Genomic DNA, 17,281 nt, shown 5'->3' with positions numbered 1-17,281 from the left:
CCCACCCAGAACGCTGTCCCGCCCAATTCTGCCTTGGTACAGCCTCCTCAACCTGGCACAAAGGCCACCTCTCCCCCATTTGAATCCTGCCAGCCTTCCTGGTCCCTTCTGGGAAAAGCTTCTGGAAGCTTCCAGGGTTGTCAGAGTTCATACTGAGGTTGCTGCCCTCCTTCCTGTGGCTCCGTTGTCTATCACATCCACACTACCCACTTAGAGCTCACTGCCAGTGGCAGTAAGTTTTTGCCAGTGTTCCATGACTTTGCCCAAAACCCAGAGAAGTGAAACTGATTTACCACACCAGCCATCAGGTCCGTGGTATAGTCTGCCTCCCACCCAGGTCTCTGGGTCCACACCAGGGACCCTCCGTCCTTGGGCGAGATCCCCTGTGGCCTTGGGGGTCTGCCTGAGCTGACTGCTCTGCCCCCAGCTCCCTCTTTGTTTTACCAGGGCTGTCTCCTGTTCCCTGCCTTAGGTGTTCCAACATCTTAAATAGCAACGGTGAACTCCGCAGCTTCCGTCCGCGGGACCGGGATGAGATGGTGAAGAAGATCATTGAGCCGATGGCCTGCGATGGCCTCCGCACCATCTGCATTGCCTACCGCGACTTCTCCGCGGGCCAGGAGCCTGAATGGGACAACGAGAACGAGGTCGTGGGCGACCTCACCTGCATCGCTGTGGTGGGCATCGAGGACCCTGTGCGGCCGGAGGTAGGCACGCCCTCCTCTCTGAGTTGCCCTTGGAAGCTGGGCACCGAGAGGTAGGGAGAGAGCTCCAGTGAGAAGGAGAAGCCCAGCAAGGACTGAATGGTGGATGAGCCGCCTCCCGGTCTTCCCGGGACACAGCTGAGCAGAGGTGCCTGTAGGAAGAGTAGAGGGAAGGGGTGCTGGCACGGTTAGGCAGGGCCACCCTGGGAACACCCAGGTCAGAACTTGCCCGTTAGGAGCCAGCAGTTTGGCTTGCTGGGGCTGCGTGAAGCTGAGAGCGCCTGTTTGGAGTGTTCCACAGACCCAGAAAGGCAACGTTCCCAGACTCTCAAGGCCCTGGACCAAAGCCATCTCTGCACGCCAGCCACCAGCCTGCCTTCCCCTCCCACCTCGGCCGCTAATGCGGCAGGACAGAGGAGGGAGCCTGTTTGGCCTCATGCTGCTCAGAGAGCCGGCCAAGGAGCCCTGCAGGCTCCCCCAGTTCTCAGAAACACAACAGCGGCGCCCGCCTTCTGCTCCAAGTCACTCATTTACAGAAGCCCAAATGAGGCCAGGCTGGGGGAAGGGTGGAGGAACCTTCTGGAACTGCCACACATAGGTGTGGGGAGGCCTGGCCCTTCTCTTAGTCAAGGTCAAGACTCCTGCTGCAGCCCACCCTGCCCTGGGTTCTCAGAAGTGGGATATTATTGTTTGTGTAAGTTTTCATTTGAGAGAGTTTCTAACATAGGCAGCAGCCAAGAGAACAAAGTCATGAAGGCTTAGTGTCCGGGTTCGTGTGGAAGCTCAGAGTGGGGAGAAGCCATGAATGGCCCCCAAGGCAGACTGCTTGTCTGTCACAGAGGCAGGGAGAGGGACTGCGCGTTCTCCACCCAGAACTGGCCTTGGCGGAGGGGCCCAAGGACAGCTCTTTTGTGGCTTGAGAGTAGCCTCACAGAGTGCAGGCTGGGGAGGCAAGTCCAGACTGGCCGAGGAGGGCACAGGGCAGGCTCAGCTGAGTGCTGGTGCTGCCAGCTGACTGGCGGGGAGGGTGGACAGACCCTGGGACACCTGCCGGGATTCGTGGAGGCAGGGAATGGCTGCGGCCAGAGGATTGCCAGGGTGCTCTGCATGTCAGCGCTGGGGGAGCAGGCAGGATGGGGCTGGCTGGCAGCAACACCAGTAAAAAAGGACTCGGACAGTTTAGGTTCCACGAGGGAGGCTGCCTTGGGAGGAGGCAGGAGCTCTGGCCCCGGAGCAGTGCAGGCAGAAACTAGTGCCCCCGGCTGCGGGGCGTGGGGCCTTTTTGCTGCTGCAAACCAGCGAGCGGCCGCTGCTCTTTGTGGTCACTTGGTGGCAGCAGAGGGCTGCCTTCCACACGCTTTGGGGCCAGGAGGGAAGTTGTCATCCTTGAGCTCAGGATCTCATTAGCCTATATTCCAAGATCCCAAAAGACAGGCAATGTCCCTCAGCTGGGAGCCAGGAGACATTACTGGGGGGCACGGGGTACAAGCCCCTTCACTGAGATGGACTCTTCCCACGACTTGCCCTTTGGGCCACTTTGCAGTATGTGATGCAGGGATCACTGAGTCACTGTCACAGCCTGAGTGGGGCCCCTGTCTTCTCTCTCTCTCCCTGGCTGAGGTTGCACACCCTCCTAGACTTCAGACCTGGCTCTGCCCCTGATCACCTTCCCTGGGTGCTCTCGGGGTTGGGGGGCTCCCAGCCTCTACCTCCCCTCCGCCCTGGCACCCACTCCTCCTCCTGGCCTGGGAGGCCCAGCTCAGGGGCCTCCTCCTGGCCCTCACAGGCCTAGGCCCGACCTCCTTGCTCATCTTCCACCCTTGAACCGCTCCTGCCCCCCCTTCTCCCCACCCCACCCCCCGTTCAATGGCCCTAGCTCAGGGGCATCATCCGCCCACTCTCTCTGGCTGCCGTCCCCCTGCAGTCTCTGGAACCATTGTCTCCCCTGTGCGCGGGTGCTGCGCCCTCTTTCTTTTCTTCCAGGACCTAATATTATATTTGGAAATAAAGAGCCATGCTTTGTGCCCAAAACAACATTCCATTTCCCCTAGCAAGCAATGAGAACCCCTCAGCGTGTAAAAGATCCAGCCTCAGAAAGAGTTATTCCTTAAAAAGCTGGAGCCCTGACACCCACTTCCCCATCTCCGGTAGGTCCCTGAAGCTATCCGCAAGTGCCAGCGTGCTGGCATCACCGTGCGCATGGTGACCGGGGACAACATCAACACTGCCCGGGCCATTGCGGTCAAGTGCGGCATCATCCAGCCTGGGGAGGACTTCCTGTGCCTGGAGGGAAAGGAGTTCAACCGGCGGATCCGCAACGAGAAGGGCGAGGTAGTCCCCGCTCCTGCCGGCTCCGCCGCTGGGCCCATCCACATCATGCTTCCGCTGGGGAAGAGTTCAAGCCCTAGCGCAGACTGAGAGTTAAGAGACAAGCATGGTTGAGGATTCTCTGGGGAAGGCCAAGGGGATAGCACGTGTTCCAAGCCATCCCTGGTCCCCTTCGTGGTCGGGGTAGGGCTCTGCGTCCTTGGTTATGCAGGCCAAGTCTATGTAGAGCCGGGCCGGCAGCCTCTTGGCTGGCTGTGTTGTTACTGGGGGGCTGCAGGACCTCTGCCCACCTCGGTCCAGGGTTCTGGCTGTTTCTTCATCCTACTGGGCCCTGCCCTTCCCCATCTTACCCTGCTTCAGCCCTCCTCATCAGCCTGGTGTGCCACCTGAGCTCGGCAGCTTCTATGTGCTCCCCTCCCCCAGATAGAACAGGAGCGGCTGGACAAGGTGTGGCCCAAGTTGAGGGTTCTCGCCCGCTCTTCTCCCACCGACAAGCACACTCTGGTCAAAGGTAAACGAGCTTGCTACACCCCACACACTCACCCTACCCATTCCCATTCCCAAGGTGGGAACTAGGGTCCCCAGCTCTAGACCAGCGCTGGTAGACATACTGAGCCTCAGTTTCCCCATGGGCAAAGTGAAGATAATGATGGAGACGCACTTAGTGGGCTGCCTTGTGGAGCCCCCCTCTGCTTTTAGCAGAGGACTTCAGAAGTCTCTTGTTCCAGCCGGATTCTGTGTTAACGGGACACATGGCCAGTCTGGTCACCTTCTCAGCTCCTCACTCCCTCTCCGGGACAGTGGAATTGGGGTGATCCTAAGCAGGCCCGGCACCGTCAGTGTTTGGGGGACCTAGAGGAGCTGGCAGAGCTCGATGTGAAGATACCCAAGCTGCCCATCCCCTTGATATAGAAGACGGGAAACTGAGGTCCAGGAGAGGGGTCTATTTATCCAAGTCACAGAGTGACACCAAGGTGTACGAGGCATCTGGGGAGCTCCCCCTGGGCCCCTCCCTTCTACCAAATCACAGCATCTTTATCACCTTCTACCCCTGCACAGCAGGCCCCACAGGGCAATGGGCTGGATGGAAGGAAGAAGATGGGGGTCTGCCTGGTTAAGTCACAGGGACCTGATCCCGCAGATGACAGGGAGCCACTGAAGGTCAGGGGTGGTAGGCACAGCAGCCCCCAAGCTGGGTGATGCTGGGCTGTGGTGACAGGTGGTGCCAGCCCCGCCTTGTCCCACCCCGTGTTCCAGGGATTATCGACAGCATGACCGGGGAGCAGAGGCAGGTGGTGGCTGTGACCGGAGATGGCACCAACGACGGGCCAGCTCTCAAGAAGGCTGACGTGGGCTTCGCTATGGTAGGCCTTCATTGCCAGCCCCTCCTTGGCATGCTACAGCAGGGTGGCCGTTGGGTCTTCCTGCCATTAACTTTGTGCCAGAAGGTGGGAGCCGGTGTTGGAGCAGGTAGTAGAAGGTTAGAAGGTTCTTTCCCTCACATCCTGTCACTCAGGCCTCCATGAGTCCTGCCCATCAGGGGACACACATGTGACTTGTTTAAAGGCATTTGGCGTGATGACATCCGAGGTGACAGTGGGCCCAGCCACATCACCCGGGGGAGGGAATGGGGGCACAGAAGTATGTCAGTCATAGTGCCTGCCTGCCATTGCTCCTCTTCCCATTCACCTAAAGAAACCCTTCGTCTAAGCAGGACTCCTGGCCCCAAATCTGATTAGTGGCATCCCTAAATATCAAGTGAGTCAATTCTCCCATTGCCATGTGGCTCCTCTCTGGCCCTAACCACCAGAGCTAGGGAGGGAGCTCAGCCCTCCAGACTATCCAAGGCTACCCAAGACCTCAGACACAGCCACGAGTTTTAGGGGTTCCCAAGCCACCCACACTTCTGGCCAACTGACTACAAATTTGGGGTTACCACTACCCCTCGCGACACCAGCTACAAGCTCAGGGGCCATGAGGAACCTGCACTTTGGATCTACAAATTCATGGTTCCCACTACCCACTTGGGTTTGGTACTTTACTAGGAAGACTCACAGAACTCAGGAAAGCACTATGCTCAGGATGATAGCTTTATTGTAAAGGATACAAATCAGGACTAACATAAAGAAGAGATACATAGGGTGAGGCCTGGGAGGGTCCCCAAAGCAGAGCTCCTGAGTCCCCAGAGATGCTTTACCATCCCAGCATTGATTCTGTCACCAACCAGAAAGTACATGGGAGCTTCCATGTCCAAGGATTTTTTGGGGGCCTCATTAATGGATTCATCACCCACGTGGTTGAACTCAGCCTCCGGGCCCTACAGAGGGCAGGTGAGGGGTAGCTGCATTAAAGTCACCAAAGGATCAGATGATGCAGTCTCCTCCAGACACAGTTTTGGCCTTGCTTCACCAAAGGCCTCCACCCACCCAGGGCTGGTGGGAGCTCCTAAAGGAGAAAGCCTCTTTAAGGCACTAATATGGGGCAGAAAGCTGCCTGGTGCCACGTCACAGGGGCTGGGTCTTAGAAGTGCGTCAGTTGAAGTGCACTTGGCCATGTCCTCAGCTCCTTCTGTATCTTATGAGCAAAGCCTCTCTTGCCATGACGTGAGACAACTTGCCATTCATTGTACATCAAGGGATAAAGACAAGGGCTGTTCCCAGCTGGGGAGAGCTTGGTTTGGAAGGGGAGAGTGGAGGCAGCCCCCAGTGGGTCATCGAGGAGGGCTAGGAAGGGGACCCCACGGACACTGTGTGTGTGTGTGCACCCCAGGGCATCGCAGGGACAGATGTGGCCAAGGAGGCCTCTGACATCATCCTGACAGACGACAACTTCACCAGCATTGTCAAGGCAGTGATGTGGGGCCGTAACGTCTATGACAGCATCTCCAAGTTCCTGCAGTTCCAGTTGACGGTTAACGTGGTAGCAGTGATTGTGGCCTTCACAGGGGCCTGCATTACTCAGGTGGGCACCAGGGCCTCTCCTACCCACAAGGCCTGGGGCTGACAGGTATGCATGGGTTCCATCGATTTGAGGCCCAGGACAGAGACTAAGCTGAGGGAAGCCCACACCTGACAGGTGGTGGCACAAGCCAAAGGGCTCAGGCTGAGAACCAGGTCATGAGAGCTTTTTTTTTTTTCCGCTGCATTTTTTTTTACTGCGATGAAATTCACATACCAAAAATGTCACCATTTTAGAGCGTATAATTCAGCAGCGGTTAGTATTCAGTGTTGTGCAAACACCACTGCTATCTAGTTCCAGATCACTGCCATCACCCCAAAAGCAGTCACCCCCCATTCTCCCTCACCCCAGCCCCCAATAAACTCTAATCTCCTTTCTGACTCTATGCATTTGCCTATTCGCCATACATAAGTAAGACCATATAACGTTTTGTCTTTACTCCGGTATTCATCCATGTCATGGCATATATCACCACTTCATTATTTTTTTATGGCTGAATAATATTCCATTGTACATATTGCCACATCTCCTTTATCCAGTCATCTGTTGATGGATGCTTGGATTGTTTCCACCTTTTGGCTCTTGTGAATAATCCTGCAATGAACGCTGGTGTGCAAGTATCTGCTTTGGTCCCTTCTCTCAAGTCTCTTGGGTCTATACCTCGGAGTGGAATTGCTGGGTCATGTAGGAATTCTATGTTCATCTTTTTGAGGAACCACCTCCCCATTTCTCTTCCATTAAAGTGTGTCAGGTTTTTTGTTTTGTTTTTTATTGTGCTTTAGGTGAAAGTTTACAGCTCAAGTTAACTTCTCGTACAAAAATTTTTATACATATTGTTATGGGACCCTAGTTGCAATCCTTGTAATGTGACAGCACACTCCCCCTTTCCACCCCGGGTTTCCCATGTCCATTCAACCAGCTCCTATCCCTTTCTGCCTTCTCATCCCGCCTCTGGACAGGAGCTGCTCATTCAGTCTCGTGTATCTACTTGAACTAAGAAGCACAGTCTTCACGAGTATTATTTTATGTTTTATAGTCCAGTCTAATCTTTGTCTGAAGAGTTGGCTTCGGGAATGGTTCTACTTCTGAGTTAACAGAGAGTCCAGGGACCATGTCCTCAGGTGTTCCTCCAGTCCCAGTCAAACCATTAAGTCTGGTCTTTTCACGTGAATTTGAGTTCTGCACCACGCTTTTCTCCTGCTCTGCCGGGGACTCTCTGTTATGTTTCCCATCAGGGCAGTCATTGGTGGTACCGGGCACCATCTAGCTCTTCTGGTCTCATGCTGATGGAGTCTCTGGTTTATGTGGTCCTTTCTGTCTCTTGGGCCCATAATTACCTTGTGTCCTTGGTGTTCTTCATTCTCCTTTGATCCAGGTGGGTTAAGACCAATTCATGCATCTTAGATGGCTGCTTGCTAGCACTTAAGGCCCCAGACGCCACTCTCCAAAGTGGGATACGGGACATTTTCTTAATGAACTTTGTTATGCCAATTGACCTAAATGTTCCCCGAAACCATGGTTCCCAGACCCCTGCCGCTGCTACTCTGTTCCTCGAAGTGTTTCGTTGTGTTCAGGAAACATCTTAGCTTTCAGTTTAGTCCAGTTGTGCTGGCTTCCCCTGTATTGTGTGTTGTCTTTCCCTTCACTTAAGATAATTCTTATCTACTATCTAGTTAGTGAATTCTCGTCTTCCTCCCTCCCTACACTCGTAACCATGAAAGAATATTTTCTTCTATGTTTAAACCTTTTCTTGAGTTCTTATATTAGTGGTCTCATACAATATTTGTCCTTTTGCAATGGACTAATTTCACTCAGCGTAATGCCTTCCAGATTGCTCCATGTTATGAAATGTTTCTCAGATTCATCACTGTTCTTTATCGATGCGTAGTATTCCATTGTGTGTATGTACCAAAATTTGTTTATCCATTCGCCCGTTGATGGACACCTTGGTTGTTTTCATCTTTTTGCTGTTGTGAACATGCTGCCATGAGCATGGGTGTGCATATATCTATTCGTGTTAGGGCTTTTATTTCTCTAGGATATATGCCAAGGAGTGAGATCACTGGATCTTATGTTAGTTCTATTTCTAGCTTTTTAACGAAGTGCCAAATCCATTTCCAAACTGGTTATATCATTTTACATTCTCAGCAGCAGTGTATCCCCCACGTGTCTGTCAGTTTGTCATAATCTGGGGGCTTGTGTGTTGCTGTGGTGCTGGAAGCTATGCCACCGGTATTCAGATACCGGCAGGGTCACCCATGGAGGACAGGTTTCAGCTGAGCTTCCAGACTAAGACAGACTAGGAAGAAGGACCCGGCAGTCTACTTCTGAAAAGCATTGGCCAGTGAAAACCTTATGAATAGCAGCGGAACATTGTCTGATATGGTGCTGGAAGATGAGCCCCCCAGGTTGGAAGGCACTCAAAAGATGACTGGGGAAGAGCTGCCTCCTCAAAGTAGAGTCGACCTTAATGACGTGGTTGGAGTAAAGCTTTCGGGACCTTCATTTCCTGATGCGGCACGACTCAAAATGAGAAGAAACAGCTGCCAACGTCCAGTAATAATCAGAATGTGGAATGTAGAAAGTATGAATCTAGGAAAATTGGAAATCTTTGAAAATGAAATGGAACGTATAAACATCGATATCCTAGGCATTAATTTAGTGAGCTGAAATGAACTGGTTTTGGCCATTTTGAATCGGACAATCATATAGTCTACTATGCTGGGAATGAGAACTTGAAGAGGAATGGTGTTGCATTCATCATCAAAAAGAACATTTCATGATCTATCCTGAAGAACAATGCTGTCAGTGATAGGATAATATCCATACACCTACAAGGAAGACCAGTTAATGCAACTATTATTCAAATTTGCACACCAACCACTAAGGCCAAAGATAAAGAAATAGAAGATTTTTATCAGCTGCTGCAGTCTGAAATTAATCAAACATGCTATCAAGATGCGTTGATACTTACTGGTGATTGAAATGTGAAAATTGGAAACAAAGAAGAAGGATCGGTAGTTGGAAAATACGGCCTTGGTGACAGAAACAATGCCAGAGATCGAGTGATAGAATTTTGCAAGACCAACGACTTCTTCGTTGCAAATACCTCCTTTTATCAATATAAACAGCGACTATACACACGGACCTCACCAGATGGAACACACAGAAATCAAACTAACTACATCTGTGGAAAGAGATGATGGAAAAGCTCAATACCATCAGTCAGCACAAGGCCAGGGGCCGACTGTGGAACAGACCGTCAATTGCTCCTATGCAAGTTCAAGCTGAAACTGAAGAAAATCAGAGCAAGTCCACGAGAGCCAAAATATGACCTTGAGTATATCCCACCTGAAATTAGAGACCATCTGAAGAATAGATTTGATGTATTGAACAGTGGTGACCGAAGACCAGGCGAGTTCTGGAATGACATCAAGGACATTATCACATGAAGAAAGCAAGAGATGATTGAAAAGACAGGAAAAAAAAAAGACAAAATGGATGTCAGAGGAGACGCCGAAACTTGCTAACGAAAGTCGAGCGGCTTAAGCAAAAGGAAGAAATGATGAAGGAAAAGAGCTGAACAGAAGATTTCAAAGGGCAGCTCCAGAAGACATAGTACCATAACGACATATGCAAAGAGCTGGAGATAGAAAACCAAAAGGGAAGAACACGCTCAGCGTTTCTCAAGCTGAAAGAACTGAAGAAAAAAAATCAAGCCTCAAGTTGCAATAGTGAAGGATTCTATGGAGAAAATATTAAACGACACAGGAAGCATCAAAAGAAGATGGAAGGAATACACAGAGTCGTTAGACCAAAAAGAGTTAGTCGATGTTCAAACATTTCAAGAGGTAGCATATGATCAGGAACCGATGGTACTAAAAGAAGAAGTCCAAGCTGCTCTGAAGGCATTGGCAAAAAACAAGGCTCCAGGAATTGACGGAGTATCAATTGAGATGTTTCAACAAACAGATGCAGCACTGGAGGTGCTCACTCGTCTATGCCAAGAAATGTGGAAGACAGCTTCCTGGCCAGCTGACTGGAAGAGATCCATATTTATGCCTATTCCCAAGAAAGGTGATCCAACCGAATGTGGAAGTTATAAAACAATATCTTTAATATCACACGCAAGCAAAATTTTGCTGAAGATCATTCAAAAACAGCTGCAGCAGTATATCGACAGGAGACTGCCAGAAATTCAGGCCGGTTTCAGAATAGGATGTGGAACCAGGGATATCATTGCTGACGTCAGATGGATCCTGGCTGAAAGCAGAGAATACCAGAAGGATGGTTACCTGCGTTTTATTGATTATACAAAGGCATTCGACTGTGTGGATCGTAACAAATTAGGAATAACATTGCGAAGAATGGGAATTCCAGAACACTTACTTGTGCTCATGGGGAAACTTTACATAGACCAAGAGGCAGTTGTTCGGACAGAACAAGGGGATACTGATTGGCTTAAAGTCAGGAAAAGTGTGCGTCAAGGTTGTATCCTTTCGCCATACCTATTCAATCTGTATGCTGAGCAAATAATCCGAGAAGTTGGACTATATGAAGAAGAATGGGGAATCCATCTTGGAGGAAGATTCATTAACAACCTGCATTATGCAGATGACACAACCTTGCTTGCTGAAAGTGAAGAGGACTTGAAGCACTTGCTGATGAAGATCAGAGACCACAGCCTTCAGTATGGATTGCATCTCAACATAAAGAAAACAAAAATCCTCACAACTGGACCAGTGATCAACATCATGATAAACAGAGAAAAGGCTGAAGTTGTCAAGGATTTCATTTTACTTGGATCCACAATCAACAGCCCTGGAAGCAGCAGTCAAGAAATCAAAAGACGCGTTAAAAAAAAACCCCATGCTGTCGAGTTGATTCCGACTCATAGCGATCCTATGGGACAGAGTAGAACTGCCCCATAGAGTTTCCAAGGAGCGCCTGGGGGATTTGAACTGCCGACCCTTTGGATGGCAGCTGTAGCACATAACCACCACCAGGGTTTCCCAAAAGACGCGTTGCATTGGGTAAATCTGCTGCAAAGGACCTCTTTAAAGTGTTGAACAGCAAAGATGTCACCTTAAAGACTAAGGTGCGCCTGTCCCAAGCCATGGTATTTTTAATCACATCATATGCATGTGAAAGCTGGACAATGAGTAAGGAAGATCAAAGAAGAATTGACACCTTTGAATTGTGCTGTTGGCGAAGAATATTGAATATTACCACGGACTGCCAAAAGAACGAATAAATCTGTCTTGGAAGAAGTGCAACCAGAATGCTCCTTAGAAGCAAGGATGGTGAGACTGTGTCTTACATACTTTAGACATGTTGTCAGGAGGGATCAGTCCCTGGAGAAGGACATCATACAGAGTCAGCGGGAAAGAGGAAGAGCCTCAATGAGGTGGGTTGACACAGTTGCTGCAACAATGAGCTTGAGCATAACAACGATTGTAAGGATGGCGCAGGACCGGGCAGTGTTTCGTTCTGTTCTGCATGGGGTCGCTATGAGTCGAAACTGACTCAACGGCACCTAACCACAACAAACAACAGCAGCAGTGTATAAGTGTTCCAGTCTCTCCACAATCTCTCCAACATTTATTATTATTATTATTTTTTTGGATTAATGCCAGCCTTGTTGGAGCAAGATGGAATCTCGCTGTAGTGTTGATTTGCATTTCTCTAATGGCTTTTGATCCTGAGCGTTTCCTCATGTATCTGGTAGCCACCTGAATGTATTCCTTGGTGAAGTGCCTGTTCATATCCTTTGCTCATTTTTTAATTGTGTTATTTGTCTTTTTGTACTTGAGTTTTTACAGTATCATGTAGATTTTAGAGATCGGGCGCTGATTGGAAATGTCAGCTAAAAACTTTTTCCCAGTCTGTAGGTAGTCTTTTTACTCTTTCGGTGAAGTCTTTGGATGAGCATAGGTGTTTGATTTTTAGGAGCTCCCAGTTATCTAGGTTCTCTTCTACATTGTTAGTAATGTTTCGTATACTGTTTACGCCATGTATTAGGGCTCCTCGTGTTGTCCCTATTTTTTCTTCCACGATCTTTATCGTTTTAGATTTTATGTTTAGGTTTTTGATCCATTTTGAGTTAGTTTTTGTGCATGGTGTGAGGTATGGGTCTTGTTTCATTTTTTTTTTGCAGATGGATATCCAGTTATGCCAGCACCATCTGTTAAAGATACTGTCTTTTCCTCATTTAACAGACTTTGGGCCTTTGTCAAGTATCAACTGCTCATATGTGGATGGATTTATGTCTGGATTCTCAATTCTGTTCCCTTGGTCTATGTATCTGTTGTTGTACAAGTACCAGTACTGTGGCGGTATAATAGGCTCTAAAATCAGGTAGAGTAAGGCCTCCCACTTTGTTCTTCTTTTTCAGTAATGCCTTATTTATCCAGGGCCTCTTTCCCTTCCATATGAAGTTGGTGATTTGTTTCTCCATCTCATTAAAGAATGTCGTCGGAATTTGGATCAGAATTGCATTAAATGTATAGATCACTTTTGGTAGAATAGACATTTTTTTAATGTTAAGTCTTCCTGTCCAGGAGCAAGGTATGTTTTTCCACTTATGTAGGTCTCATTTGGTTTCTTGCAGAAGTGTATCGTAGTTTTCTTTGTATAAGTCTTTTACATCTCTGTTAAGATTTACTCCTAAGTATTTTATACTCTTCGGGGCTACTGTAAATGGCATCGATTTGGTGATTTCCTCTTCGATGTTCTTTTTGTTGGTGTAGAGGAATCCAAGTGATTTTTGTACGTTTATCTTGTTTCCTGAGACTCTGCCGAACTCTTCTGTTAGTTTCAGTAGTTTTCTGGAGGATTCCTTAGGGTTTTCTGTGTATAAGATCATGTCGTCTGCCAATAGAGATACTTTTACTTCCTCCTTGCCAATCTGGATGCCCTTTATTTCTTTTTCTAACCTAATTTCTCTGGCTAGGACCTTCAGCACAGTGTTGAGTAAGAGTGGTGATAAAGGCCATTCTTCCCTGGTTCCCGATCTCAAGGGGAATGCTTTCAGTCTCTCTCCATTTAGGATGATGTTGGCTGCTGGCTTTGTACAGATGCCCTTTATAATGTTTAGGAATTTCTCTTCTATTCCTATTTTGCTAAGAGTTTTTATCATGAATGGGTGTTGGACTTCATCAAATGCCTTTTTTGCGTCAGTTGATAAGATCATGTGATTCTTGTCTTTTGTTTTTTTTTTATGTGGTGGATTACATTGATTGTTTTTCTAATGTTGAACCATCCCTGCATACCTGGTATGAATCGTACTTGGTCGTGCTGAATTATTTTTTTTTTGATGTGTTGTTGAATTCTATTGGCTAGAATTCTGTTGAGGATTTTCCAGTCTAAGTTCATGAGGGATATAGGTCTGTAGTTTTCTTCTTTTGTGGTGTCTTTACCTGGTTTGGGTATCAGGGAGATGGTGGCTTCTAGAATCAGTTCGGGAGTATTCCATCCTTTTCTGTGTTCTGAAATACCTTTAGTAGTAGTGGAGTTAACTCTTTCCTGAAAGTTTGGTAGAATTCGCCAGTGAAGCTGTCAGGGCCAGGGCTTTTTTGTTGTTGTTGGGAGTTTTTAAATTTCCTCTTCAATCTCTTGTTACGGGTTTATTTAGTTGTTCTACCTCTGTTTGTGTTACTTTAGGTAGGTTAGTGTGTTTCTAGGAATTCATCCATTTCCTCTAGGTCTTCAAATTTGTTAGAGTACAATTTTTCGTGGTAATCTGATAAAAATTGAGTCTTTTAATCTCAGCTGGGTCTGTTATGATATTGTCCGTTTCATTTCTTATTCAGGTTATTTGCTTCCTCTCCCGTTTCTCTATTGTCATTTTGGCCAATGGCTTATTGATTTTGTTGATCTTTTCAAAGAACCAGCTTTTGGTCTTGTTAACTGTCAGTTGTTTTCCTGTTCTGTATTTCATTTAACTCTGCTCTAATTTTTATTATTTGCTTTCTTCTGGTGCCTGTGGGCTTCTTTTGCCGCTCTCTTTCTTTTTGTTCGAGATGTAGGGTTAATGTTTTGATTTTGGCCCTTTCTTCTGTGTCAGTTTGTTTTGCTAGCAGTTAATTTAGTTGCTGATCTACTTGATCCTTTCAAGGCTTATTTTTTTTTAATTGAAGTAAAATTTATATAACAGATGTTTCTCCATTTTAATCATCTTAAAGTGGAAAATTTAGTGACTTTTAGTGCATTGACCATGCTGTACAAGCGCCAAACTAAAGCCCCGGACTCGTTAGTGGTCAGTCCCCATTCCCCCCTTCCCCATCCCCAGCTTTCTGTCTCTGTGGCTTTGCCTGTTCTGGGCATTTCTTATAAAGGGAATCATAGAAAGTGTGGATTTTTGTGTCTGGATTCAAGGAGGGTGATTTTAACCAATAAATCAGAGGAGATGAGGAGAAGGAAGGTCAGGTTCAGAGTCCTTGCCTGTCCTTCTGTTAGTCCATCTGTCAGACTGTTTCCCAGTGTCGGGTAACTAACTGGGGTTTCTAACCTTCCGCTAACAGTTTGAACCTCACCACTTAGATTGCTAGCCCCAGGTGAGAGAAGACCCGAGATGGGGCACTGTTTTTTCTTTCTTTCTTATTATTGTTATTGTGAAATTAACATAAATTCACTGCCCCCTTCTTAGGCTGGTTCTCTAGAGAAGCAAAACTAGTGAAGCATATGTGTATGTATATAGAGAGAGAAAGCGAGAGAGAAATTTATCTCAAGGAAATGGCTCATGTGCTCGTAGAGGCCATGAAGTCCCAAGTCCATGGGTCAGGCATCAGGCTGAAGGCAGTTCCTGACTCACGTAGATGCAGGGGCTGACGAGCCGAAGATCAGCAGGTCAGATGGCAGGCTGCTGGCTCACAGGCTGCGGAGGCCAACAAATCCCAAGATTGACAGGCAATACAGCAGGCTCAAGTCCCCAGAACCAGAGGTCAGATGATGACGAAGAAGATGCAGAATCCAGAGCAAGTGAGTGAGCTTTGCCAGACTCCCATATATATATATTGGATGCAAGCCATACCCTCAAGGAAACTCCCCTTACAACTGATTAGCTGATCACATCAGATCACGTCATGGAGGGTAACTACATCATTACATAACTGCCAGACTACATCATTACATAACTGACAAACCACTAAGAATCATGGCGCAGCCAAGTTTACACATAACTTTAACCATCACACCCCCTAAGCTTCTCATCTAACCTTTGGAGTTGCTATTGTCAATTTGATCACATATAAAAATGATCACATATAGGTAATTCTTTAAAAGAGCATAACGCTCAAGGCAGACATTCTTTAAAGATGACTTCAGGGAATAGTTTTGGTTTAAGGTTTTAGGATTAAAGATTACCTCAGGGCAACAGTCTCAGGGGTCAGCCAGCCTCAGTAGCTCCAGGAAGTCTGGATTCAATGAGAATTTGAAATTCTATACCACATTTTCCCCCTTTTGATCAGAATTCTTTCATAGTAATGGTAGCTGGGCACCATCCATTTCTTCTGGTCTCATGGCAAAGGGGGCAGTTGTTCATGTAGGCAATTAGATATGCATTCCAGTTCCTCCTCTGATTCCTGACTCTTTCCTCCTCTGCTGCACCATAGAATAAAGGCCAATTGTTGCACCTTGGATGGGTGCTCACAAGCTTTTAAGACCCCAGGCACTACACAATGAACTAAGAGGTAGAACAGAAACACTAAAAACATTATTAGGCCAGTTGATTGGAATATTCCATGAAACCTTGACCCTAAACCTCCAAAGCAAGAAAACACATCCCATGAGGTGTTTGATTGTATATAACCAGCATCAACAGCTACTCTTTTTGTTGTTGCTGTAAAAATATATATAACACAACATTTGCTAATTCAGTCTTATCGGGTATACAACTTAGTGATATCAATCGTGTTGTGCAGCCACTACGCTTAAAAAAACGCTTAATCGGTGCCAAGTTTCCCATCACCATAAACAGAAACTCACTGCTACCCAAACAATGGTCCCCCTTTCCCCCTCCCTCCTGTCCCTGGGTAATCACTAATAACCTCTGTCTATAGCTTTGCCTGTTCTTGTCATTACATATAGATGAGATCATACAATATTTGTCCTTTTGTATCTGACTTCATTTAGCATAATGTTTTCAAAGGTCATCCATATTGTGGCACGTATCAGGGCTTCATTTCCCTTTAGGGCTGAATAGTATTCCATTGTATGTATGTACCACATTTTGTTTACCCACTCATCTCTTGATGGACATTTAGACAGTTTCCGTCTTTTGGTTATTGTGAATAGTGCTGTAATGACCATTGGTGTACATATGTTTGTTTGAGTCACTGCTTTTAAGTCCCTTGGGTGTGTGTGTATCTAGGAGTGGGATGGCTGGGTCATATGGTAGTCCTATTTTTTTTTTTTTTTGAGGAATTGCCACACTGTTTTCCACAATGGCTGTACATTACCATTTTGCATTCCCACCTCCAATAGACAAGGGTTCCAATTTCCCCACATCCTCACCAACATTTGTTATTTTCCTTTTTTTTAAATTAATCTTAGCCATCCTAGTGGGAGTGAAGTGGTATCTCATTATGGTTTTGATTTGCATCTCTCTGATGGCTAAAGATGTTGAGCATCTTTTCATGTGTTTGTTGGCCATTCGAATATCCTCACTGGTGAAATGTCTATTCAAGTTCTTTGCCCATGTTTTGACTGGATTCTTTGTCTTTTGTTGCTGACTTGTACAAGTTTTATATATTTTTTGGCTATTAGACCCTTATCAGGTATATAGAAGACCCAGTGCCGTCGAGTCGATTCCGACCCATAGCAACATATAGCTCCTGAAATTTTTCTCCCAATCTGTATGTTGTCTTTTCACTTCTTTGATAAGGTCCTTTGATGAACGAAAGTATTTAATTTTTATGAGGCCCCATTTATCTATTTTGTCTTTTGCTGTTCGTGCTTTTGTTACCGTATCAGGTACTCTCTTGTTAAAAACTAGGCCCAACAGTCATGCCCCTATATTTTCTTCTAAGAATTTTATGGTTTTAGTTTTCACATTTAGGTCCTTGATCCATTTCAAATTGGTTTTTGTGTATGGTGTGAGGCACGGATCCTGACTCATTCTTCTGCATGTGGAAATCCAATTTTCCCAGCACCACTTATTGAAAAGACTCTTCCTTCCCCATTGAATGGACTTAGCACCCTTGTCAAAAATCGGTTGACCATAGATGTGTGGGTTTATTTCTGGACTCTCAATTCCATTCCATTGGTCTATGTGTCTGTTATTACACCAGTAT

General features: G+C 46.9%; 1 protein-coding gene across 5 annotated transcripts in view; it reads left to right on the top strand.

The window, feature by feature from the left end:
* Window positions 1-17,281, top strand: part of ATP2B3 (ATPase plasma membrane Ca2+ transporting 3) — a 59,231-nt gene that overhangs the window by 17,634 nt on the left and 24,316 nt on the right. For all 5 annotated transcript variants that reach the window (XM_049872679.1, XM_049872680.1, XM_049872678.1 and 2 more), the window contains 5 exons: window positions 473-707; window positions 2,856-3,035; window positions 3,456-3,543; window positions 4,290-4,396; window positions 5,802-5,993. In XM_049872679.1, the coding sequence (XP_049728636.1) occupies window positions 473-707; window positions 2,856-3,035; window positions 3,456-3,543; window positions 4,290-4,396; window positions 5,802-5,993 (802 nt within the window). The remainder of the gene's footprint in view (window positions 1-472; window positions 708-2,855; window positions 3,036-3,455; window positions 3,544-4,289; window positions 4,397-5,801; window positions 5,994-17,281) is intronic.

This window comes from Elephas maximus, chromosome X, assembly GCF_024166365.1.
Source record: "Elephas maximus indicus isolate mEleMax1 chromosome X, mEleMax1 primary haplotype, whole genome shotgun sequence".
In the NCBI taxonomy this organism is placed as follows: Eukaryota; Metazoa; Chordata; class Mammalia; order Proboscidea; family Elephantidae; genus Elephas; species Elephas maximus.
The sequence above is the reverse complement of the archived record's forward strand: the minus strand, read 5'-3'. Positions and strand labels throughout refer to the sequence as shown.